Source organism: Anas acuta, chromosome 1 (genome assembly GCF_963932015.1).
Source record: "Anas acuta chromosome 1, bAnaAcu1.1, whole genome shotgun sequence".
In the NCBI taxonomy this organism is placed as follows: Eukaryota; Metazoa; Chordata; class Aves; order Anseriformes; family Anatidae; genus Anas; species Anas acuta.
Genome location: NC_088979.1, coordinates 124,418,484 through 124,440,671, shown reverse-complemented (window position 1 = coordinate 124,440,671; position 22,188 = coordinate 124,418,484). Strand labels below are relative to the sequence as shown.

At 37.2% G+C, this 22,188-nt stretch overlaps 1 protein-coding gene across 2 annotated transcripts in view; it reads right to left on the bottom strand.

The window, feature by feature from the left end:
* Window positions 1-22,188, bottom strand: part of PRMT8 (protein arginine methyltransferase 8) — a 66,302-nt gene that overhangs the window by 2,405 nt on the left and 41,709 nt on the right. The window contains exons 4-9 of one of the 2 annotated variants that reach the window (XM_068700496.1): window positions 19,432-19,495; window positions 14,218-14,360; window positions 13,741-13,828; window positions 10,635-10,750; window positions 4,065-4,215; window positions 1,417-1,538 (exon numbers count right to left, since the gene is read on the bottom strand). In XM_068700496.1, the coding sequence (XP_068556597.1) occupies window positions 1,417-1,538; window positions 4,065-4,215; window positions 10,635-10,750; window positions 13,741-13,828; window positions 14,218-14,360; window positions 19,432-19,495 (684 nt within the window). Of the gene's footprint in view, window positions 1-1,416; window positions 1,539-4,064; window positions 4,216-7,565; window positions 7,745-10,634; window positions 10,751-13,740; window positions 13,829-14,217; window positions 14,361-19,431; window positions 19,496-22,188 lie in introns of those variants that run through there. The other variant, XM_068700500.1, reaches the window with a different exon arrangement.

The window sequence follows — 22,188 nt, the reverse complement described above, 5'->3', positions numbered from 1 at the left end:
TGAATTGATACACTCATAGAATCATTTAGGTTTGGAAGACCTAAGATCATCAAGACCAACTGTTAACCTGTCAAGTCTACCACTAAACCATGTCCCTAAGCATCACATCTACACAGCTTTTAAATACCTCCAAGGATGATGGCTCAAACACTTTCCTGGGCAGTCTGTTTCAGTACTTCATAACCCTGTCACTGAAAGAAATAAATGTTCCTAATATCCAACTTAAACCTCCCCTGGCACAAGTGGATGCCATTTCCTCTTGCACTAATGTATGTTGCTTGGGAGAAGTGATTGAGACCCCCATCTCACTACAGCCCAAAAGAAAATGTTTCAGTCTGCCCAAGGACATCAAGGTGGGAAACACACTGTTCTCTACTCTCACAGCAAGCAGTAAGCTTCAGGAGTGAATGTGATTGTTTTAATTACAAAATTACAAGGTTATTTTGTGTTTATTTCTTCCCCTGTATAAACACTACTATGAAAACCATATCCAATCTCGTTTTAGTAGGATAAAAAGGAAAAGTAGTGAAAAAAAAAAAAAAAGGAAAGTAATGATATGTTAAGACTTGCCACAGTCAACAAATACAATATTCCTAGAACTGCAACTGTATGGATGTATTATTATCAGATTATATTAATGGCTGTATGTGGTAATAAAAAGTGAGGAGATTCCACTCAAGGGTTTCGGCTGAAAATGGTACCACTGTTTCTCACAGAAGCCATACTTCCTTCTGTTTATCTGTACAGGCAGGGGTTGCTCATCACACGATGTCTCATAGTCTTCTTACAAGTTTAAAGAAACTCTGAATCACTGGTATCAGCCCACAGCAGAGAAACTGAGGAAGTTCTCAGTCATTATAGTGTGATATCTATTGTGTTTGGCTTTAGTTTTAAACAAAACATCAGTATGTGTTGTGACTTTGAAACAACCATAGTGAGTTCAAGTACATTCGATTAGTGAGTTCAAACAGAGATTCACTGAAAACTGTTACTTAATTTCCTGAAGGGTGAATTCTTGGGCACTGAGTGGAAAATGTGGTCATAGGTGTGGAGTTTATGCTTGATCACCCTATCTTTGGCAGGGGGGTCTTACCATTGATTTTAGTGACAATATGAAAAGATCCTTGCCTGCTTTTGTCACAAAATATGAGCCAATCTGGTTGCAGAGGGCAGCTGACTTGGTGATGTATCTGGACCATTTCTTCTTCCTTGTTTGCAAGCTGTCTTCTGCGATGTTAACACTGCATTATCATTGCTGTCACAAGCTTTGATGAAGCTATGACTACAGGTCTTACTAATAAACATGAATTTAGAGCCTTTAGCATGCTCATTGTTTTACTTACATGTATTTTATTTACTATTGATTAATATTTGTCATCAGTAGAGTTGGAATTAGAAGCAGTGGTGCTGACTTACCACATTTTTTGCATTTGGTTTCATGGATATTGTTCCATATATTTCTTCTCCTCGTCTCACAGTTAGATAGTCCTCTAAGTAGAAGACAGTTTGCTTCCAGTGAGTATAGGGAGCATCAGGTGCTAAAATATATATATATGGGCATTACTATTGGCCTTTAAATTGAACTTTTACCTTATAAAACAAATTAAGATTTGCAAACAATTGAAAAAAGGCCCTTCTCATAGAATGATCTAACTCATATAATATATTAACAATCATGCTTTACAACAACACTATTCTATTGACTGTCAGTGGGTTGTCATATGATTTTTACTGGAATATGTCAGATATGGATTCATCCAGCAAGAAGGAGTCTACAAAGAAGCTTATTGATCATGACAGGGACTTTTTTGATTCTTTCATTTCAATTTACACGTATTCAAGTTAAGGAAATCTTTACCACTACGTTATTTGAATGTCGGAAGTGAAAATTATTTCAAAAATAATTACACAAAACCATGGAAGAAAGCTTCATAAAAATCTGTTAATCACAATGACACAGACGAAATCTTTGACTCATGATTCTGAAACAGCACAAAATAGATGTTTCAAGAAGAACACAGCTGGGGATAGGGTACTTGCACCTTGACCTGCTTTTACTTTTTTTTTAATGCTATAGGTGATTGCCAGAGAAGGATACTGATCTAAATGAACCCCCAGTCTTGCTTAGTAGATCCACTTTTATGCCCTTTAATTTTATAAGTAAAAAATTCTGCCAAGTGTCTGTCTTGGTTAAATCTGGGGTTCCTTTGCACAAATATTTCAATTAATTAGTTTAACTGTGTCTTTAGAAATCAATACTTACTTTGGGTTTGTATTCATTTTATGTCTGTCTTCAGGCCTGAGCATGCACTAGACAACTATTTTGTATTTATATTTCTTTTCCCTCAAAATCTCAGTGCTGCTCCTTATCATTGGGAGAAAACTAAATATGTTATAGATCCTGAGGACAACAGCACACACTTTGCAATCCTACTTCAAACCTGGACCTTCACTATTGCCCTACTTGCTGTTTGGAAAAGCCTGCCCTTTCAAGCTAGAGAGAGCTGAGGCAGAGGTTATCCAAAATTTAGAACTCTCACCTGTTCTCAGAATGGTACACTGCAGAAATGAAATTCATCTCAAAGAGAGGTGACAAAACTAAACCATCATCTCAGCTACTGGAAAGAGGTTGCTGCTTACAAAGAAAGGTCATCTTCTCCTAAAACAGGTGAGATGAACTGCCTTTTCTCTAGTTTGAGAATAGGAGAATCTAGATGATACTGCATATAGTTGGCTCCAATATCAATTCCATTCCGACAAAATTTATGTAAAGCTGCAACCAACACCTGCTTGTGACAGGACTCCTTTTGGAATGCTTATTGCAAGTGTATTTTAAATGATGTATCCAATGTTTCCCTTTTGCTTATTAATGGATTATTCTAGAGTAGTATATTCTCGGGAGATATTTTTATTCTGCCTTGGGCATTTTAGATACTTATCTCAGAGACTTTTTCCTGTTGTGTAAGACTGGCTCGTCAGGAATTTGTTTATTCCTGTACATGCTATACCTGTAAACTTTAATGTAATGGTGCCAATTTCCTTTGCCCCTCTTTCAGGTTTTCGTTTTACTTATTTTGATTTACTTATTTGTTTTAATTTCTGATTTAAATTCAGATGTTTGAGTAGTCCCTAGTGAACTTGCACTGGTAATTTCTGCCTGTCATTGGTTACTGACACCTATCATGGTGTGGGAAGTACAGTAGTGTAAAATCTTTACAGACCAGGGAAACGTGTTTACTGAAAAAACATAAGAATATGAGGTATCAAATAATATTATCCATAAGGTTATACTTCTAGAATAAAATATAAGTAAACATTTTATCAAAGTACTTCAAGTTTTGATTCTCAGTGAAGAGCTAAGAGCTGTGAGAGGAAAAAAAAATATATTTTCCAAAATATTTAACTTACATCAGGTTCCATTTACACTACTTTGAGTTGTGCAATAATGGCAGGAACAACCAGCAGCAACAATATTTTGTTATTCTTGTCATTAAACCAGTTATGAGGTTTTTACATTTCTTGAAACACCAGCTGGTTTATTTGGTCTGGCAAAACATTCCTCATAGGAATGGAGTTATTCTTTTAAGTATCTGCTCATCAAGGTAAGTTAGAATTTTGCAGATGGGTTGTTAGAGATGATTTACATAAGCAGTATATGTGTGGTTATATTTTGGAAAAAAAAAAATATGATACTGTTCTAGACTCAGAAAAGCAAGAAACATTTGTTGAGTTTATAGTTACATGGAAACTGAGCTTTCCATCTTACAGAGGCAACAATCCCATATTTAATCTGAGAAACTTGACACAGTATTAAGATAGAACTGGTAAGAGGCACAAGCTCCTGACTGATTCCTTCTGAGCTCTAAGCTTGGTAGCCATTTTAAAATACTGCCACTGCTTTTGCAGAGTTCTTACATGCAGTTGCCTTTCCCCATCCTGCTGACCTCTTCCAGTGACAAAAATTTTTATCACTGAAATGAAAACTTAGTGGTATAGTAAACTGTCATGTACCAGCAGTACTGACACACCAATATAGAAATGAAACAAAAAGAAGCGCAGAATACCTGTAGAAAATCCCATCTTCTTGTGACACTTTGTAAATTCAATATTAAAATAGGTGACCAAGGCATGAATGTAATCATTACGCTGAATTTGGAGGCAGAATGCAGAAGTAAATGCCAGTTCTTCAGTCTTCACTGTATAGATGTCTACTTCCTGAAGAGAATGAAAAAAAAAAACAACACATTTATACGCAGATGTCTGTGACTTTAAGTGTTAAGTATGTATTTAATCATTTCATTTAATAGTCAGTAACAAAGACAACTGTCAGCCCTTTACACTGTAAGAAATCTGCAGTACATTTGAATATATCAAATCATCAGTAAATGATCCAGTTACCTGACTGAGTTGACAGTATGAGGTCAGTCACAGAAGTGTGCCCTTGGGAATGGCAGGAAGGAGCTGCAAGAGCTGGAGGAAATCAAGGTACAAGTGTGCTTTGACAAATAGAGGCACAGTGGATGTTGAAATGGAGATATATGTCCCAGCTCTAAGACTTTTCATCGCCAGGGACTGTCAGCATGAGGAAAGATGGCAGAATTGTTTTTATTTTTGTTTTTCATAAGAATAAACTTCTGATTTGTTTGAGCAGCTCTGGAAGGGAATATGCTTTGACTAGGTGATGTTAAGCAGTCAAAACATTTGAGGAAAAACAGGGGTCTGCTTTTTGCTGATTATGCTTTCTAATCCTGTGTCAGGTAGTGGATGCTAAATAGCAGGCACAGGGATGTTACTCTTCAACTATACAGATGGAAATCATGTAAATTATATTACGGCTTGATTGCAGTAGTTGGGAGCAACAATGAGTCTACAAGACTGCTTATTTTTATTGATAATTCAAATCTCACTGTTCAAGGTTTAAACTGAGTTTTTTTAGACTGATCTGATTTTCTCAGCTAGGTATTGCTTTCATCTGCAATACTAACAAGACTGGTACTCATGATAGGGAGGATGCTATGTCTGAAATGCTATCTATTATATTTGAATGCTATGGGAAATCTTTCCTATCACCATACTTTCTGGTATTCTAAGCATATTTGGCTTCACTATCCTTGCTGTACTTGTCAGAACTTATTTGGCAGGAGACGCTCAAATTGTTTTGCTCTCTATTATCAGGAGAATCAGTTTTAACAAAAAAAACTGTCCATGCTGACAGAGAAATAAAAGTTTTGTAAGCAGAAATCCAAATTTCCTCTATTCCACTAACATGGAGGACCAACACTATGAATCATATCATTGATCTCACCAGCATTACTTCAGACATACACTGCAGTAATGCAGAGTAGGAACTGGAATATCCATGCAGAATAGAGGGATCTTTTGTGATTACATTCTATAATCTAAGAGAAGTCTGCAAAAATAGACATCAAAAGATTCAACTGTATCTCAGTTACTGAGCCCTTTGCATGGGTCACGTATCATGCCTTTCTGAAAATCTAAAAACTTATAGTGAAATGATTTAAGAAAGCTATAGTTTTGGTCTATCTAATTCGCAATACTGCTCAAGAATAACTTAACTGTAATGAAAGTGATTCTATTACATTGCATTGGCACTGTGAATCACTACAGCTTATGACTGATCCACGCTTGTAAGTGGTCATTTAGAGCTGGGCTAGCCTTCAAATGTTCTTCCTCACACACACAAGAAGGTAAATTTGAAAAAAGCATAACAGAAATAAGAATTTCAGTTTTGAACCTGGTCTGATCCCTGGTTTGGTGATCCCTTTGAATCTTACTCTGTCAACTATATATTCTGATATTAAATATCACTGTTCATTGAACGTTGCTTGATTACAGCTAACAGTCTAGAGAATAAATCTACCTTTGTATAAAATAAGGAGAAAAGTCATGATTTACCACATTTCTTTTTAAATAACTTACTGAAAAAGCAACAAAATGGTCATAGTTAAGCAGGGATCTCATCAAAATATAGCTCCTAATTATATTAAAAAAAAAAAAGTGTTAAGCTGAGCAATGACAAAAGTGTCAGAAACATCAGCTAAATAAGTATGTCCATGCTGTGGCTGATGCTGCATGAAAGACCGTGAGGCATCCTGTACTACGTTGCTGCAGAGGGACTGATAGAGACTAAGTTTTTATAAACTGCAAAAATTTAGTTCTTGGGCTGTGTGAGAATAATTGTTTTAGGACTGAGCAAATGATGTATAGAATATAGTTTAGTATCACAGGGGTGATTACAGAGAAGTTCAGATGAGGTGTAGACAGCTATGATGTTTGAATGCTATCATTTCTAGCTGAAGGAAACATAATTGATGGGAGAAATGGCTCATAATTGTGTCTACTGATGGGAAAAATGCTGACTTGCTGATTGACCCATTTTCTCACTTAATTAAGGTAGCATCTAGGGTATGCTACACTTACTTAGCTAGGATTGTGCGGGCAACAAGATCAGATAAGCATTCAAACCTCAGTGCCTCTTTTTCTACTTCTATAAGGACTATGATTGGGGAAGGGGAAAAAAGGGTTGATTGCTTTTTGTTTTGTTTTTTTTTTCTTCCTCTCCTTTCTTTTTTCTTCTATTGGTTTGGACGAGGGTCAAATGGTCACCCACACATATGGTGTGACTGTGAAGACAGTGTTATTCATGGTAGGTAAAGATGCTGTACTGATGTAGAACTGGGGGACAGGCAGCATTGGTAGAAACAATATTGTCAGCTTCAGAAATGGATTGATTTGAAGGCTGAGAATTGAAGGCTGAGAAAAAAATTAGTAAAATTAGTTGCTAAAGAAAAAAGAAAGTATTTATTTATTTATTTATTTATTTATTTATTAGGGAGTGCAGTATTAATGTGGGAAGAGAACAAACAACACTAACTTCTGTGTATTTGAGATGGGCTATGAAAGGAAGATTTGATTATAAAGGATTATTTTGTTTTCACTAGGTATCACAGCATATGCTAGTTTCTATTAAACAAAATAATGGGGGAGCAAGTGTAGCTGGGGTTTTTAAGACAGCAGAGGCCTTGGACTCCTGCCTTATGAAAGCTTTTCCTGTTTGTACAGGATGAAATCCCAAAGTTAATAGGTTGGTTTTTTTTTTGGGGGGGGGGGGGGGGGAGGGGGAGGGGGGGGGAGGCAAGGGGATGAAGGGAGGCATAGGCAGAGTTAAAACTGAAGATGCTGAAAGACTGTGGGGAGGATAGTTGGAGAGGAAAGAGTGACAGGGAAAGTTATTTAGTGGGGGCAAGAGACATTTTGATGTGGAGAAAAGAATGGAGAAGAAAAAAAGATTGTTTGAAGACTAGGAAGTAGTCAAAATAACCGAGAAAGAAAGGTGAGAAGTAGATGGCATAGGTACTTATTGCTTTATTTCAGGAGAAGCTGGAAGAAAGGAATGTGATAAGGGAGCTCTCTCAAGTTGCAGTGAAGCAAGAGGAAAGTCTCAGAGTGTGAAGAGGAAAATGCCTTAATCTAAACCTCATGGGTCAAGATTATGGTGGGAGAAGGACATAAGAGTCATTGGAGTTCACAGACAATTGCCTCACCTGTGTGGCTGGATGTCTCTCTGAGCAAAGGTAGATTTTTGCAGAAAATACTGCAGGTCCTTTGAAATTAGGCTCCATATAGGTGAATCAAGATATTTCCAAAATAGTGGAAATGTCTCAATGTATTGGATATTTGAGCATATAGGTTGGTTTTGCTTTGCAATTATGCATTTTTTTCTCTGATAAACAAGAATGTGTATTAAAAATCATTACTTTTTTCCACCTTTCTCCCCCCTTCTTTCTCCCCCCTTTTTCACCTCCCACCTTTCACCCCCCAAAAAAACACCTTTCTCCCCCCCTACACCTTTCCTCCCCACACACTTCCTCCTCCCCTTTACACCTTTCTCCCTCCCACACACACCTTTCTCCCCCCACACAATTTTCTTTCCCCCTGCCCCCTCTTCTCCCCTTTTTTCTTTTTCCTCTTTTTCCTCTTTTTCCTCTTTTTCCTCTTTTTCCTCTTTTTCCTCTTTTTCCTCTTTTTCCTCTTTTTCCTCTTTTTCCTCTTTTTCCTCTTTTTCCTCTTTTTCCTCTTTTCTTTTCTTTTCTTTTCTTTTCTTTTCTTTTCTTTTCTTTTCTTTTCTTTTCTTTTCTTTTCTTTTCTTTTCTTTTCTTTTCTTTTCTTTTCTTTTCTTTTCTTTTCTTTTCTTTTCTTTTCTTTTCTTTTCTTTTCTTTTTTCTTTTCAGAAAGGTGGTTCATGTTTTAAATAACATTAAACTGTGTAATCTTAAATTGCTGTTGTGACCTGCAGGGGCTTTAAACTATTCCTGGAATGTGTGGGACAAATGGGAGAATATAGGAAGATTGTTTTTTGTTCTTTGTGGCTAGACAGTGGAGGAGATTCAGAAGTGTTTTCCAACAGTATTTTTTTATTATAAACTGGATTTGGCGTATTTTTTGTTCTTGTATGGTTCTGAGTTTCTGTCACTCAAATTGCGGGTTTTCTATAGCTGTACAGCCAATTGAGTTATTGTTATTGTAGTCTCTGGTACTGACATCAAATCAAAATTAATGAATAGAAAAAAGTTTTGAGTCAACGCAAACCCAGGTGTATTTCTGTAATGTGCAATGGGATCAGAGAAGAGAACACAACTGTTATACTGAATTTGAAACAAACTACTATTTTTTCAGGCAATGTTACTGAAAGTAGTAGGCCATAAGAAGGTCATTTGTACACTTTTCCTGAGATATGTTTATTGACTCTGGTTACCTGTCCCTGAAGATGCTTTGATCTCACTGTCCTCCCTGCCAGATTCCCTGTCCAGAATTTGAAGAGAGGCCTTCAGGAAAATTCCTGTGCCCCTGGGATATATTTAAGAGATCATTCAAAGCAGAAGTGCTTCCATATCAGAGAGGTTGCTTGTATTCCTTGCACACAATGCACCAGTGCACCTGCAGTTAGAGAGTTCCTTGAGGGGTTCAAGACTCAGGTTACATCTCATTCCTGAAGAGTACAAACAAGGAAATTTTACTAATGTCCAGCATTCTAGGTTAGTGTCATGGCTACATAGCACACAAAGGTTGCTTTCTTTTGCTGGTTTTGTAGAACAAATCAGAGCATCTAAACTGAGAATTGAAATAACTGCAGAACAGGGCTCTGGCTGGTCCATTAAGAATGCATCTAGCAACTAGTCCATCTACTGACTGATGTACAGGGAACCTAGGTTCATCTGGTAGGTACCCTAAGTTAGCTGTTAAAGCAGGTAGGTTGAATTGACCCCTAAAAAAACCCTTTGTGAATCAGCCATGCTATCTTGAAATGCCATAATAAAACACTTGAACAATTAAACATTATTGCTTTGTTTATTCTCAAATGAGCATGCATCTTTTAAAATTTTTATTACCAGAGAAGCCAGTCAGTTTTGCCACCTGATCTCTCACTCTCCAGAGATATTTTATGGAATCTAAACAATTACTTATTTTCTGGTTTGGGCTGTTTTTAGACACAACTATCCTGTGCTTCCTTTAACACATATGTGTTCACAAAGAGTTTCTATTTTCTATTCCTTTTTGCTGGTTTCAGTAAAGGTTCTACAAACAACAGGTATGTCTTTCTTTCTTGTGTATAGGGAAACTTAATATTGTGTTTATTATTGGCAAAAGAAAAAAAGAAAAAAAAAGAACAAAATGGAACTGAATCTTTGGGATAAATGAGCAAACTTTTGGCTTCATGTAACTGATCCTGCCACTGCTATTGAAGCAGACAGCTTTATTCACGTGACTAGTCCCACATAAGGAGGACTCCTACACATGGGAGGAATATTAGAGCTTTGTGTTCCTGTAGGCCACCATTTCTTAACGTGGTCTTGCGAACAGAGAGTAGTGACCATTCTGTCTTATATGTAGAACAGGGGACAAGTTAATCCCTGGCTGCAGGTGCTGGGGCTGGAAGAGCACAGTAACATTATGGATAAGACTAAAAATTAGAAATTTGCACAAAAACTAGGTTCCAATTCTGATCTCATATTCTGGAATAAACTAGTGTTATTTCACCAGAGTGTTATTTCACCATATATAACATGTATATAACATAGTGTTATTTCACCATATTTCTGAATTTGACCAATTCAGAAATCAATGCTTCAGTCTTTTTTACTCCAGACAATTAAAATACCCCTTCTCAGCACCTTGCTATCAGTAATTTTCAACCTTTGTTTACAAGGTAAGGCAATTAAAATTTGTATCTAAAAATACCATGTCTCTATTTATCCAGTGTTTGGACATGTATTATTATAAATGTCTTAAGTTAGAGCTTGACATCCCCTTATAGAAGTAGCCAGATAAGTACAGAGTCAAAAGAAGCGTCTCACTTTTGGGTATTCCGTAAGGAATCTATATATTAATATTCTTGTTCTGCTCAGTGGACAGCTAAGCATGTGCAACATACCAGTACTAATTTAAAACTTTGTACAGTTTTCCCTCTTACTGTGATAGAATTCTATGATTGTTGCTTCTGTAGCTGGTTAAAAGCATACAAAAATATTAATAAAGCAAAAGCAGCAGGTCTCCAAAGAATTCTACAGTTAGGTATAAACATTCATAATTAGGTGTATTTGGAATTACCAAACCTTTATTAAACAGGCATTGGTCACCACTTGCTTTGGATCTACTATGTCCACCAGAGGTTCCTTCATGGCAACATCCCTAATACAGGTCATGTCAAAGCCGTACACATTCTCCCACCCTGTCAATGTAAATAGATGTGTCAAAGATCAGCAGTAATAATCAAAATATTTTTTTTTGTTTCTCAAAGCATATTTCCTTCAAAATTATTTGTATGATCAACTAATTTTCAGTTTTCCTCATTAACTCTTTGCTTGCTGCCACAGTAATCTATATCATATTTTATAGATAAAGCAGTCATGGCAAAATAACTTTCAATGTATATGTTTAAATAAGTGGCCTTTGGTTTTGTGTATCCTCCCTATGCTCTGTTATATGAGATTTGTTGATGATTTTCAGAGTTTTGGATACCTGAGAGTTTTGCCCAAAGTCACATAATATAGTATGTCAGGTTGAGACTTGGGAATAGCCTTCAGAAGTATTTCCTATTCCTTCTGGGTAGTATTTCCTTATTTTTGTAGGTTGTTATTTGGTCGGGTCTTTGTATGCATACTCTTTTAATTATCTAAGTAACTTTTAATTTTATGAAGCAAATTACTGACAGGAGTAGAATTACATGTGTTTCAGTATTTGGAGGATCCAAGCTTTAATCTGCATATACACTATGACAAAAAGCAAAAATATCCTCCTTCTATACTAAATTATCAGATCAGCCATGCTGATCTTCTGTATTTGAACTTTTCTGATTGTCCCAACAAATGCCTCTTGCGTTTTTTTTTTTTTTGTTTTGAACAAACAGTACCCTATGAAACAGTACAGTGGATCTGCTTTTAAGATCTCTTCACAAAATGAAAACAAAGGCCTGAAAAAAGTGAAATGCTAGTCTTATGAATCATCTGAATCAAGTTCCATTCAGCAATCCATTTGAAAGGCTGAAAAGAAAGTCACAAAGTTGTTGTGGCATACAGCCTGTACCAAGCAGAAGGCCAGCTAGAAAAATTCAGTGAACATTTAAAAAAATGTTTGAAAACAAGTAAAGTATGCAAGTTTGAAATGTCTTTTTTTTTTTTTTTTTTTTCTTTTATCCTCAGAACATAGCATTTATGCTACCAGTGTTCCTAGTGGGCTATGTGTAAAAATGAAGTATGAGCAAAAAAATCTGTGTGGTTCTAAATGGGAGCTAAATGGGACATGAATAATTCTCTGATACATTACCTTTTTGTTGGGCTGTTAGTTTCTCAGCATTTCACGGGGGGTTGGAGGTCATGTTAGTTTCTGGTACTGTAACTATATGGGAACTTCAGATTACATTTATAGAAGCCATTTGTTTTTATGTGTTTACTTAGAGAAGATTAAGTAGGAAACCCTGAAGAAAAAGTTCATTAACAGACTTGATGTCTCCATCACTTGATGTACTTCAGCCTAGATAGGATGCCTTTAAATATATACCACAATCTATACTAGAAATGTATCAAAGAAGTTACAAGATAAAATTCTGTTTTACATTTTGCAGGAAATCAAATTGAATACAGTAGCCTTCTGTGGTATTAAGATTTTGGGAAATCAGAATTAATTTGATGTTTTCTGAGTGCACGTTGAAATATTCAGCCCTGCCTCTCTTGTGAATACAAGACTCTGTCTCCCATCTTAAGAGAGGAAAAAATTAAATGTAAGGAGATAACCATCAAGGAGTTACAAACCAAAAAGAGAAACAAAAACAAGGCAGCAATGCAGATAGGTAGAGATACAGAAATAACTGAATACAGAGTAAACAATGGAGATATAAAAAGAGAGGACCAATCAGGCGAAACCAGAAAAGAATATCTTAGAAGAAAATAAAATTTAAAAAAAAAAAAAAAAAGCCTGAAGCTTTTTTAAATTATGGGGAAAAAAAGAGTTAAAAACAGGTGCATTGTCTGTGAGAAAAGAAAAAGGTTCAAGGCCTAGAAAAGAATGAGTTCAAAATAGAGATGAAAAAGGGAATTTTTAATCCTGTGGCTTTGATTCTTTTACAGAATGGATGCCATAAACATCCTTCTGAATCTATAAATTTTGTAATGAATTTAGCTGTCAAGGTCACCACAAAAGTGAAGAGAAAAAATCTAGGCTGTACTTGAGGAGTTGATATAACTTTCTCTTGCACTTACAGAGACCTTTTTTTTACCAGCCTACTACACTGGGATTGCTTTTGACCCAAGGTAGCTTTGGCATATGCATTGGCAATTCTGCCTATTGCAACTGAATTTGATTAGAGAAACAGTAAACTTCTTTTTCTGACAGGCTTTTAAGTGGAAAAGAATGCAGAGTTAGGCATTTTTATCTGCAGGTTGGCGGGACCACAAATGTTTCTGATGTTTGTATTCTTAATAAAGCTGCTTAGGCGTTTTTGTGATTTTTTTTTTTTTCCATAACAGAAAATGCCATTATGTGAAATTGACCCACTCTAAAAAGTAAATAAATAAAAGCCAAAGAAAAACGGAAAACTGAAACTATGTAGAATTTGCTCATACTATCCAAACCATTTTTTAGGAAGGTCCTCTCTGAAAGGCAACGCAGCCCATAGACCATCTGAAGTGCCTCTACACCAATGCACACAGTATGGGAAAATAAGCAGGAGGAGTTGGAAGCCATGGTGCAATTAGAAAGCTGTGATTGGATTGCTATCATGGAAATGTGGTAGGACAAATCACACTGATGGAACATATCACCTCTGCAAATGAAGACAGAGATCTGCTAATGACAGATGTAGAAAAGGCAGAGGTACTTAACAACTTCTTTGCCTCAGTCTTAACTAGTGGTCAGGCTTCCCACATCTCTCAAGTCCCTGAACCTCTAGGCAGGGGCTGGGGGAGCAGAGTCCCTCCCACGGTAAGCAAAGAGCAAGTTCAGGACCTCTTGACGCAACTTAACAAGTACAAGTCTATGGGCCCTGAAGACATGCAGTTCAAGAAGTCCAAGGTGCTGCACCTGGGTTGGAGCAATCCCAGACAGTAGCATAGACTGGGAGAAGCACTCATTGAGAGCAGCCCTGCTGATTAAATCAGGCCACTGTACGTCAAATATTTCAGTGAAATAACAGTAAAAAGTCTTTATTGTTAAGCATGTACTCACAGTGAATTTTGAAGTCCTTATACTGTCTGTCTTCAATTGCTACCACGTACAAAGCAGCTCGGTCTGGAAACATTAGCCCTCCTGGTTTCTGTTGATGAATTGTGGGGAAATGGATCTCGTAATCTATTCACCTGACAAAGACATCACATTTTGAACTGCACATACGAAAAACAGACAAGCACCCCTTGCATGCCTTTACTGTTTTCCTTCAGTTTGTCACATCAGCTTTAATCTCAGCAATTCTTGCAGCCTGTGGCAATGTCATTAGGTAGTGTCTATATGAATTACATCAGCAGTCAATCAAAAACAAATCTTTTTAACTGAGATTCCCTTTGTTAACCTCTTTGTTAAAGCCTAGGAAATTGCATTTGGAGATATAACTGTCTCTTGTTATGGGGACAGTAGCAGAGGAAGGCCCGTAGTCAGAAAATAAGTGCTGATTGTTCCAGAAAGGAGCATAACATGCAAAGCACCTACCAGCCACTTGTCTCGTGCGAAGATGACTGTGTTTAACATTGACTCATAGAAAAGACAGTAACCCATCCACTCGCTGATGATGATGTCTACTTTATCCACAGGTAATTCAACTTCTTCCACTTTACCTTTAAATATTGTGATTACTGAAAAAAGAATCCAAAGAAATATGTTTCACATAATAAAACACCTGACTTTCTTGCTGGTGAATGACAGGTTGACCTTTTCAAAATCATTCTCTTCTTGAATGCCTGTAGATTAGGGGTGACCTCATGTGACTCAAAGGACTTACACACTAAAGCTCTCTGCAGCAAGTACAATAAACACAAGTTTTAGCATCAGTATAAGAAGAAAAGGAAAAAAAGCCCATAGATCAAAAACAACAGAAAAATGAGGCCTTACCTGGTTTACCTGCATGTTCTCATTTTACATGCCCTATGGAATTTAGTAGATTTCTAGATTACTAACTATGTAATGCAAAAAATCCACCTAGGATCCTTTAAACATTCTTGTAGGGTTACACATTCATGATCTTATTGTTCAGATATTAGAGATTTATGGAACTAGAACGTAATTCTCATCTGCTTTTCAGATGTTACATTGGCTTCATAATGAGAGAACTGAGGCTTATTACATGAATTCTGGGGGCTGACTCAACAGAGAAAAGTCAAATTCAGCCTGACAGTACGCAAAAAAGAAAATTTGTACAAACATGTTTCTGTAATTAAAAATGTTTTTCCTTCCTCTCTGCTTCATTATTTCATCTTTTATAACATACGGGTGTTCTCAGTCTGAATCTTCTCTCCAGGTTAGACATGGATGGCTTTCCACAGTTTCCTAATGGAACTTCTATAAAACATTGCTGTCAGATGTTCTGTCAACATACGAGTTTCAAGGAATTCAAAAAGCTTGACAGAAGTTTGATGTAACATAATATCAGATCCTCAGAGACAATATACAACACAGCTCATTAAATTAAAGGCAATACTGTAAACTACTTACAGTAGAGTGGGAATGTTGCAAAAGTAGATCAACAGTCTATTAACAGAATTACTTTATAATAGCAGATATTTTACTTAAAGGAAAATTAAATGCTGGTCTATATGCAGTTCACTTATAACAATTCCCCAATCATTCTTGAAATTTTTGGATATATTTCAAAATATTTTCAAATTTATTCCACATTCTCTAGAAAAAAAAAAAATTCAGCTTGTGTTCATCAGCTATTTATGTTGTTTGTTGCAGTGAACAAGATCTCATGGTGTTATATTCTTCCTTCACAAAGTAACTGTTGTGCTTTAAATCCAGAAATAAAAATGTGAAGTGAAAATTTTACTTTCACTTACTATTGGACAGAATGACTGTATAACACTTAATAACTGGTAATTTCTATTGATGGAAATTTTTATTGCTGAAAGTGCTCAACATTCAATTTGAGCTATATGAAGATACTTTCATTTAGCTAGAACTAGGTTAGTTGTTTGACCGTGGGAGTGTGGGCCGAGTGATTTTTAGAACATAGCTGAGGAAAAAATTAGGTTTCATTTTGCCAAAATACATGCAGTATTAGTATTACTCTAACCATATGTGGCTACTTTATTTGCAAACAAACTTTTAATCCAAAATAGCCCTCTAAGAAGTTGGGAAATTCTGATTCAGACTGGTAACACAAAGTATCAGCTGATGAGAGGACTATTTTTTCTGTTCTTTTTCAGACTGTAAAAGAACACTATTCTCATTTCCATTCTCTAAACTCCTTCCTTTTGCAGTTAGTAGTTCAACAGTTCATCTGTTGTATTGGATACTCTTTATGTTTATAAGGGTCAGCCATTCTCTTTAGTTCTCTTTTCTCCCAAAAGAATTATTTTGGAATCAATTTTAGTACTGCTAACAGCTGTCAGCGTGACACACCTGCAGACTTTGAAGCCATCTGTTCATGCCTAGAACCGCCACAGTGTGAGCAGCAGCAAGACCAGTTCCTTCCACCTCACTTTACTTCAGTGAATCATCATAAAGCACCATGTGGAAACAAATTGTGCTGTCCCTAGCTGTACTGCATCTGTTCTGGAAACAGCATGTTTTTTTTTTCTTGTTTCAGCCCCTTTTGCTGACTCTGCATTTTTTATCAACAAAAAAAAAGCAATAATATGCCATGAGCAATAATATCCTTTGGGTCAGTACCTGCTAACATTAACATGAATGTGAATGTGTGTCAGTGTAAAATGTGTAAATCAGCCAGTGTCCTGCCACAGGAAAGTAGTCTCTGCTTCTTTATTCACACTTTCAAGGACTTGCTGCTGTTTAAATGAGGAAGAGTGCCTGGAAAAAGTATGGACAAAGAAGCAGAGATAAATGTCATGTGAAACCTCTGGAGCACACTGGACCCTTCTTGGAACCAATTAAACTCACTAAACCAGAGAGCTGAATCTGACAATGGAGTGGTCTACTAGATGACAGTGCCAGCATAATGTAAGCCACAAGTAAGCGTAGGAAGGAAAGGGGAGTAGGGGATGGAGGACTTCTTCCTTTAAACATAGGTGAGCTGAGGTGTTTCTCCTTTCATTATAGCCTTACAACTTTGGACTGTATAGAAACAATTACATCGGCAAAGAGAGATTCAGCTGTTTTATAATAGTTTCAGACTGACTGACAACACTGATTCTTGGGATCAGTCTATCTATGCTACAGAAAATCAAACCAAATACTTTGTAAGGGAGAATTACAGAGTCAGAAATTATATTAGGTCTGGATCTATCACTAAATTTCAGATGTGTCTTCTTGTGAATTGGAACATTGTCCATTCATGCTTTTCCCACAGAGGAAGTTTATGTTGGTCATCTGTTCTTCAGAAATAAAACTAAAAATATATTTGACCCAATCTTCTGAAGTCAGAATTAAATAACTGAAGTGCTGAAGAGATCTGAAAAGTCAATTGTACCATAGGTTAGATTTTCAAAAATTCCATTTCTTCTCAGAATGGATTTTCCCTAAGGTCCTGCTCCAAGCACCAAGAAACTTTTATTTTTTTCTTTTGAAAACTCACTGTTTGAATATATGCACAACTCTTGTAGAGAATCAGCAAAACAAGAATGTTTTATGAATATATATGTTTATGTGCACATTGAGATCAATTATTTCTAGACTGACAATTCTGTCTGAATTGTTAAGAATTCAAAACTGTCATGGTGAACTTCTATACTATGTATTCCATTACTATGTCCCTTCATGTGCAATTCCTGGTGCTGGAAATCTAAACTAACACGAATTAATTTATGGTATGCTGGTTTATGTGGCAAGGGTTTGATAGCAAGGGGACTACAAAGGTGGCTGCTGTAAAAAGAGTCCAGAACCCGCCCCATGCTAGATAACAGCCTGTTCCAGCCAGCTCCAAAAGGGACCTGCTGCTGGCCAGAGCCGAGCCAATGAGAGACACTGGTTACACCTCTGTGAGAGCAGATTTAAGAAAGGGAAAAAGCTGCTGCAGGACAGCAGCTGGGAGAGAGGAGTGAGAAATAACCCTGCAGACTCCAAGGTCAGTGCAGAAGGAGATGGAGGAGTTGCTCCAGGCAACAGAGCAGAAGTTCCCGTGGCCTGTGGAGAGTCCCATGGTGAAGCAGGCTGTCCCCCTGCAACCCATGGTGTACTGTGGCAGAGCAGATTTCCATGCTGCAGTCCACATGTGGACCAGCCCACGGTGGAGCAGGTGGAGCAGGCCTGAAGGAGTCTGCAGCCCATGGACAGCCCCTGCAGCAGCAGACTCCAGGCTGGAACTGATGCCTATGGTGAGAAACCCATGCAGGAGCAGGTTATCTGGTGGGAGCTGCTGCCCATGCGTAACCCATGCTGGAGAAGCCTGCTTCTGAAAGACTGCACCCCATGTTACGGAGTTATATTGGAGCAGTTCTTGAAGAGCTGCTCTTTGTGGGAAGCCCATGCAGGATCAGTTTAGGAAGGACTGCTTCCTGTGGAAGGGACCCCATGCTGGACCAAGGGCGGAGAGTGACCGTGAAGGAGCAGTGGATGAAAAGCATTAGGGACAGATTGCAGCCTCCACTCCAGCTGGAATATGCTCTGCACTACAGATGCAGACTAATCAAGCTGGTGTTTGACGTTGTTTCAGTGCCTTCTCCCCATTGTGGAGGAGAGCATTTTCCAGACCTTTGCATCCTTCTTTTTGTGAGCCAGCTGCTACATACACTGTCTGCCTTATTATGTACCATGTCACTGCGATATTCTTTTTTTATTATTTTTTATTATATATATATTTTTTTTTCCACACCATTTGAATACACATGATACATGAGAACCTCTCCTCCCCTAGCTACTTGTTAGTCAGAAACTGGCAGTGATAGCATTAAAAATTAGGGCAAATCTAAAACAGCCCAGCTAGTTGTAACCTGCTTTGCTCTGAAGAAAAGACAAGCTTCTCCCAAAAAATCCTTTAAACAAGAACTGTGTCATAACCTCAGTTAAAAAAGCCAGATTTCTTCAGGTTCTTACAAAGAGATCTTGTGTGTTGTGATTTGGAGAACTGAAGATATGAACTAGAGCTGGTTGGAGATTTTTTTGCTCAGAGTTTTCAATAGGTTGGGGGACATTTTAATATTTTTTAAAAATTGAAATATTTCCACATCTCTGGGAATTTCAACAGGTTCCTTTCAAGAAAGAAAAAATTTCATTGATACCATTAATATGAGATTTGATCATTTTGATTTGTGTTTGTGTATTTCAATTATTTTTTTTTCTTTTAAATATCTGTTTTGTAAGTCAGAAGTAACTCTGATAAATCTGTATTAATTTGGAATACTTTTTATTCATAACATCTTTTAAATTTCAGTTTATGAAAGTGCATGTGTATATGTCTTGATTCCATTTATGAGATAAGGTGGAATTGAAAGGGCAGAATTCATTTGAAAATGGAATTCTGATGCTTGTTCAGCTCTAGTATGCAATCTTCTGACTGCTTTGCTAAATCAAACAGCTGGTAAGTCCCACTTACATCTGTTGTCTGTGAGCCTAGAAGTAAATGTAGAAGTAACTGTTCCTGTGAGGTTTTGTTATAGTGCCTAGAATGAGTTTGTTTTCTTTTGTATATATATAAAATACGTAATACAAAACTACCATTTATATATTAAGCATACAACATAAACAAAACAGAAAAAGTGAAAAATATTATCTCTTCTTTCTCCTAAAAAAATATTTTTATATGTTCCTTACTGTTGTCCAAGTGGTTGGCCTTGATAATTTTTTCTGAGTAGTCAGATATACTTGAACATTCAATCTAGAAGAGAAAGAAGAAAAGAGAAAAAGTGATTGTGTTACAGACATCAGATATATGAATAGAATAAAAATCTACTGAAGGCAGCAGAGCCTGTACAGAGTGTGTAACTACTGATAACAAGTAAATCAAATCTGTGTGTGCAGTATCATGATCAATTATACCTTAATATACCTAACAAAAGCTTGCTTATGAGTTAAATTGACACACATAGAAAGGATTGTTTATAAAACTTGAAATGTGGAAAAAAGAGTTCTTAACTACAAGATTATATAATTTATAAATAACGTTGTTTAATTTATTCCCACTACCTCACAATATTATCTCCTCTTCAAAAAATCTGCTGAATCAATTAGCATGGTCATCTATTTCCTCATATATTTGAAAACAAAATACATTCAAACTTTGTGAATAATGTTAAAAAACAAACCATGACAACAATGGTCTGTTTCAAAAAGAACTTCTTTCAACCATGAAAATCTGTATTTGTCAATGCATGCTATCAAAAAAGAAGTCAGAAATTTTACACAGAAGAAATTATAGATATTATTGTATTTACAAAACCATCCAGATCTACATCTTTTCTTATGACCAATTCTGTTCTTTTAGTAGGCAAGGAATTACAAAGTACCTCCTAGTTATAGATTTGCCCTTAAGTTTGAGCTCTAGCAAAAGAGCCCATGTTTGCAAAGATTTTTGATATCTTAGAGAAATGTCGCATTCCTTGAATCTCACTTTTTTTTTTTTTTTGTGGTCTTTTGGGTCAAAATTGCTGATAGATGCCTAATCAATTCCTAATTTAGCTCTTTCAAATTTGGCCTTACAAAATTAATAACACTTTCTATAATCTTTGTCTATCATTTCCCTATGCCAATGTCAAATAGAATTCTGTTATCTAATGGAAGTGCTTTTTATGTCCAGGGATTTTAAGTTATCCACTAAAAGTCAAACTGTGCTTGACCTCTTTGCTGGCACTCATGAATGTCATGACAGCAAATGGAAGGACACACAAATCCCCTATTCTTCTTATATAGCCCAGGAAACAGATAGTCATAATATCAGTCCTTGTTCCCATGGGAACATGATCATTATTTTTGCTTAGTTTGCTTGGGGATGTAAACCGCTCCTTAAGTTGTCTGACTCAATAGCCTGAACATAAACTAAAGTTGGCATATAGAAGGGACTGTCAGAGTGCCAATCCTGGAAGTCCAGGAAGAAGTCTGTCAGGAAGGGAATAAACCCCTTCAGAAGAACTCTGTCCTTTCCCTATATCCAGCTTCTTCTTCCCATACAGTAAACTGTATGTTAAATGAAGAACGTTGCCACCTCTTCCAGGTTCTCCAGACCAAGACCACTCCCGCCCTGCTGTCTGGGGGCCTAGGGACTCTGCCCAGACTGAGGCATGTGGCTGCTGCTTTCTCCTTGCAGATTCAACCTGAGCACACATCCCCGTTGCAAAGCTGAGTACATATCCCAGCGACACACAGCCATGCAGAGACAGGTCATGGACATGACTCGTCTCACAGGCTGCCCCTGCCAAGTGCTGCCTTCAATAACACTTACATACAGTACTCACACAAAGCATAGACAGCCAAGTCCCCTTCCTTCTCTTCAGCTGTTAGAATAGAATTTCATTACTGCAGGCACACACACAAGCCCACACTACTCACTAGTTCGTCCAGCTTAAAGTTGGGTAGTGAATACACACAAAGCCCACATATACCAGGTCTTGGCAAGGTACAAGCTTTCAACACCCTGCCCAGCAGCAGGCTTCAGGCTTCAGGCACAAGGGCTGTGACCACTATTCCACCTGTCTTTGTGGAGCCCTGCATTTGCTTCGCTCATGTTCTGGTAGTTGGTGTTGGGAACAGTCAATGCTCCTGCTCCAAGGGTTGGGAGTAAAAGAATCCTACTTGCTCCTGTAGCTGATGCTAGGACCCTGCTTGCTCCAGTAGCAGACACCACAGGCTGAGGCCACCTACACCCCTGGTCAGACTCCAGTAGCTGGCACTAACTTCCACTCAGCCACACACAGGTCTCACCAGGAACTGGTACCGAGAACCCTGCACTTGGTCCAGCAGCTGGCACCACAAGCTTCTTAAATAACACATGGGCATGAATGGATTTGGGGTTGGCTTTCCAAACTTTCAAGAGAAAAAGTTGCAAAGGAATCAAAACTTCTCTTTCATCAGTGGTTGCAAGATTCAGAAAATTAGTATAATTCCCAAAGAAGCAAAATCATCCCCCTGCCCCACCCCAAAAACAGTAAAAAAACAAGGCTCAAATGCTCCAGGAAGGCAGATACATTTCAGAAAATAAACTTGCTTCAGAATGGTCAAAGATATTAATCTGTATTTTGAGTTGGGCTCTATACTGTAGTACTTTTTTTTTTTTTTTAACTCAGAACTAAAAAATACTTAATTCTGTAGGTGAAAAAATAGGAAAATAGCTCAGCTTTTTCAGCTTTTCCCCCAGTTCTCTTTCAACTCAATGATCTGCTTAAGTCTGTCGAATTTTACAGAGCATTTGGATTTTATGAATGCTGTGTGTTCCAATAAAACATCTGTTTCTACAACTGTGTCTAGTTCATTGTGTGTATATTCACTCCTACTTTCAGTTTATTTTTCAGACATCAGTATAATGCTGTGACTATCTCTTCCTACTGAATCTTTTTCTGATGCAGTTACCACATCTCC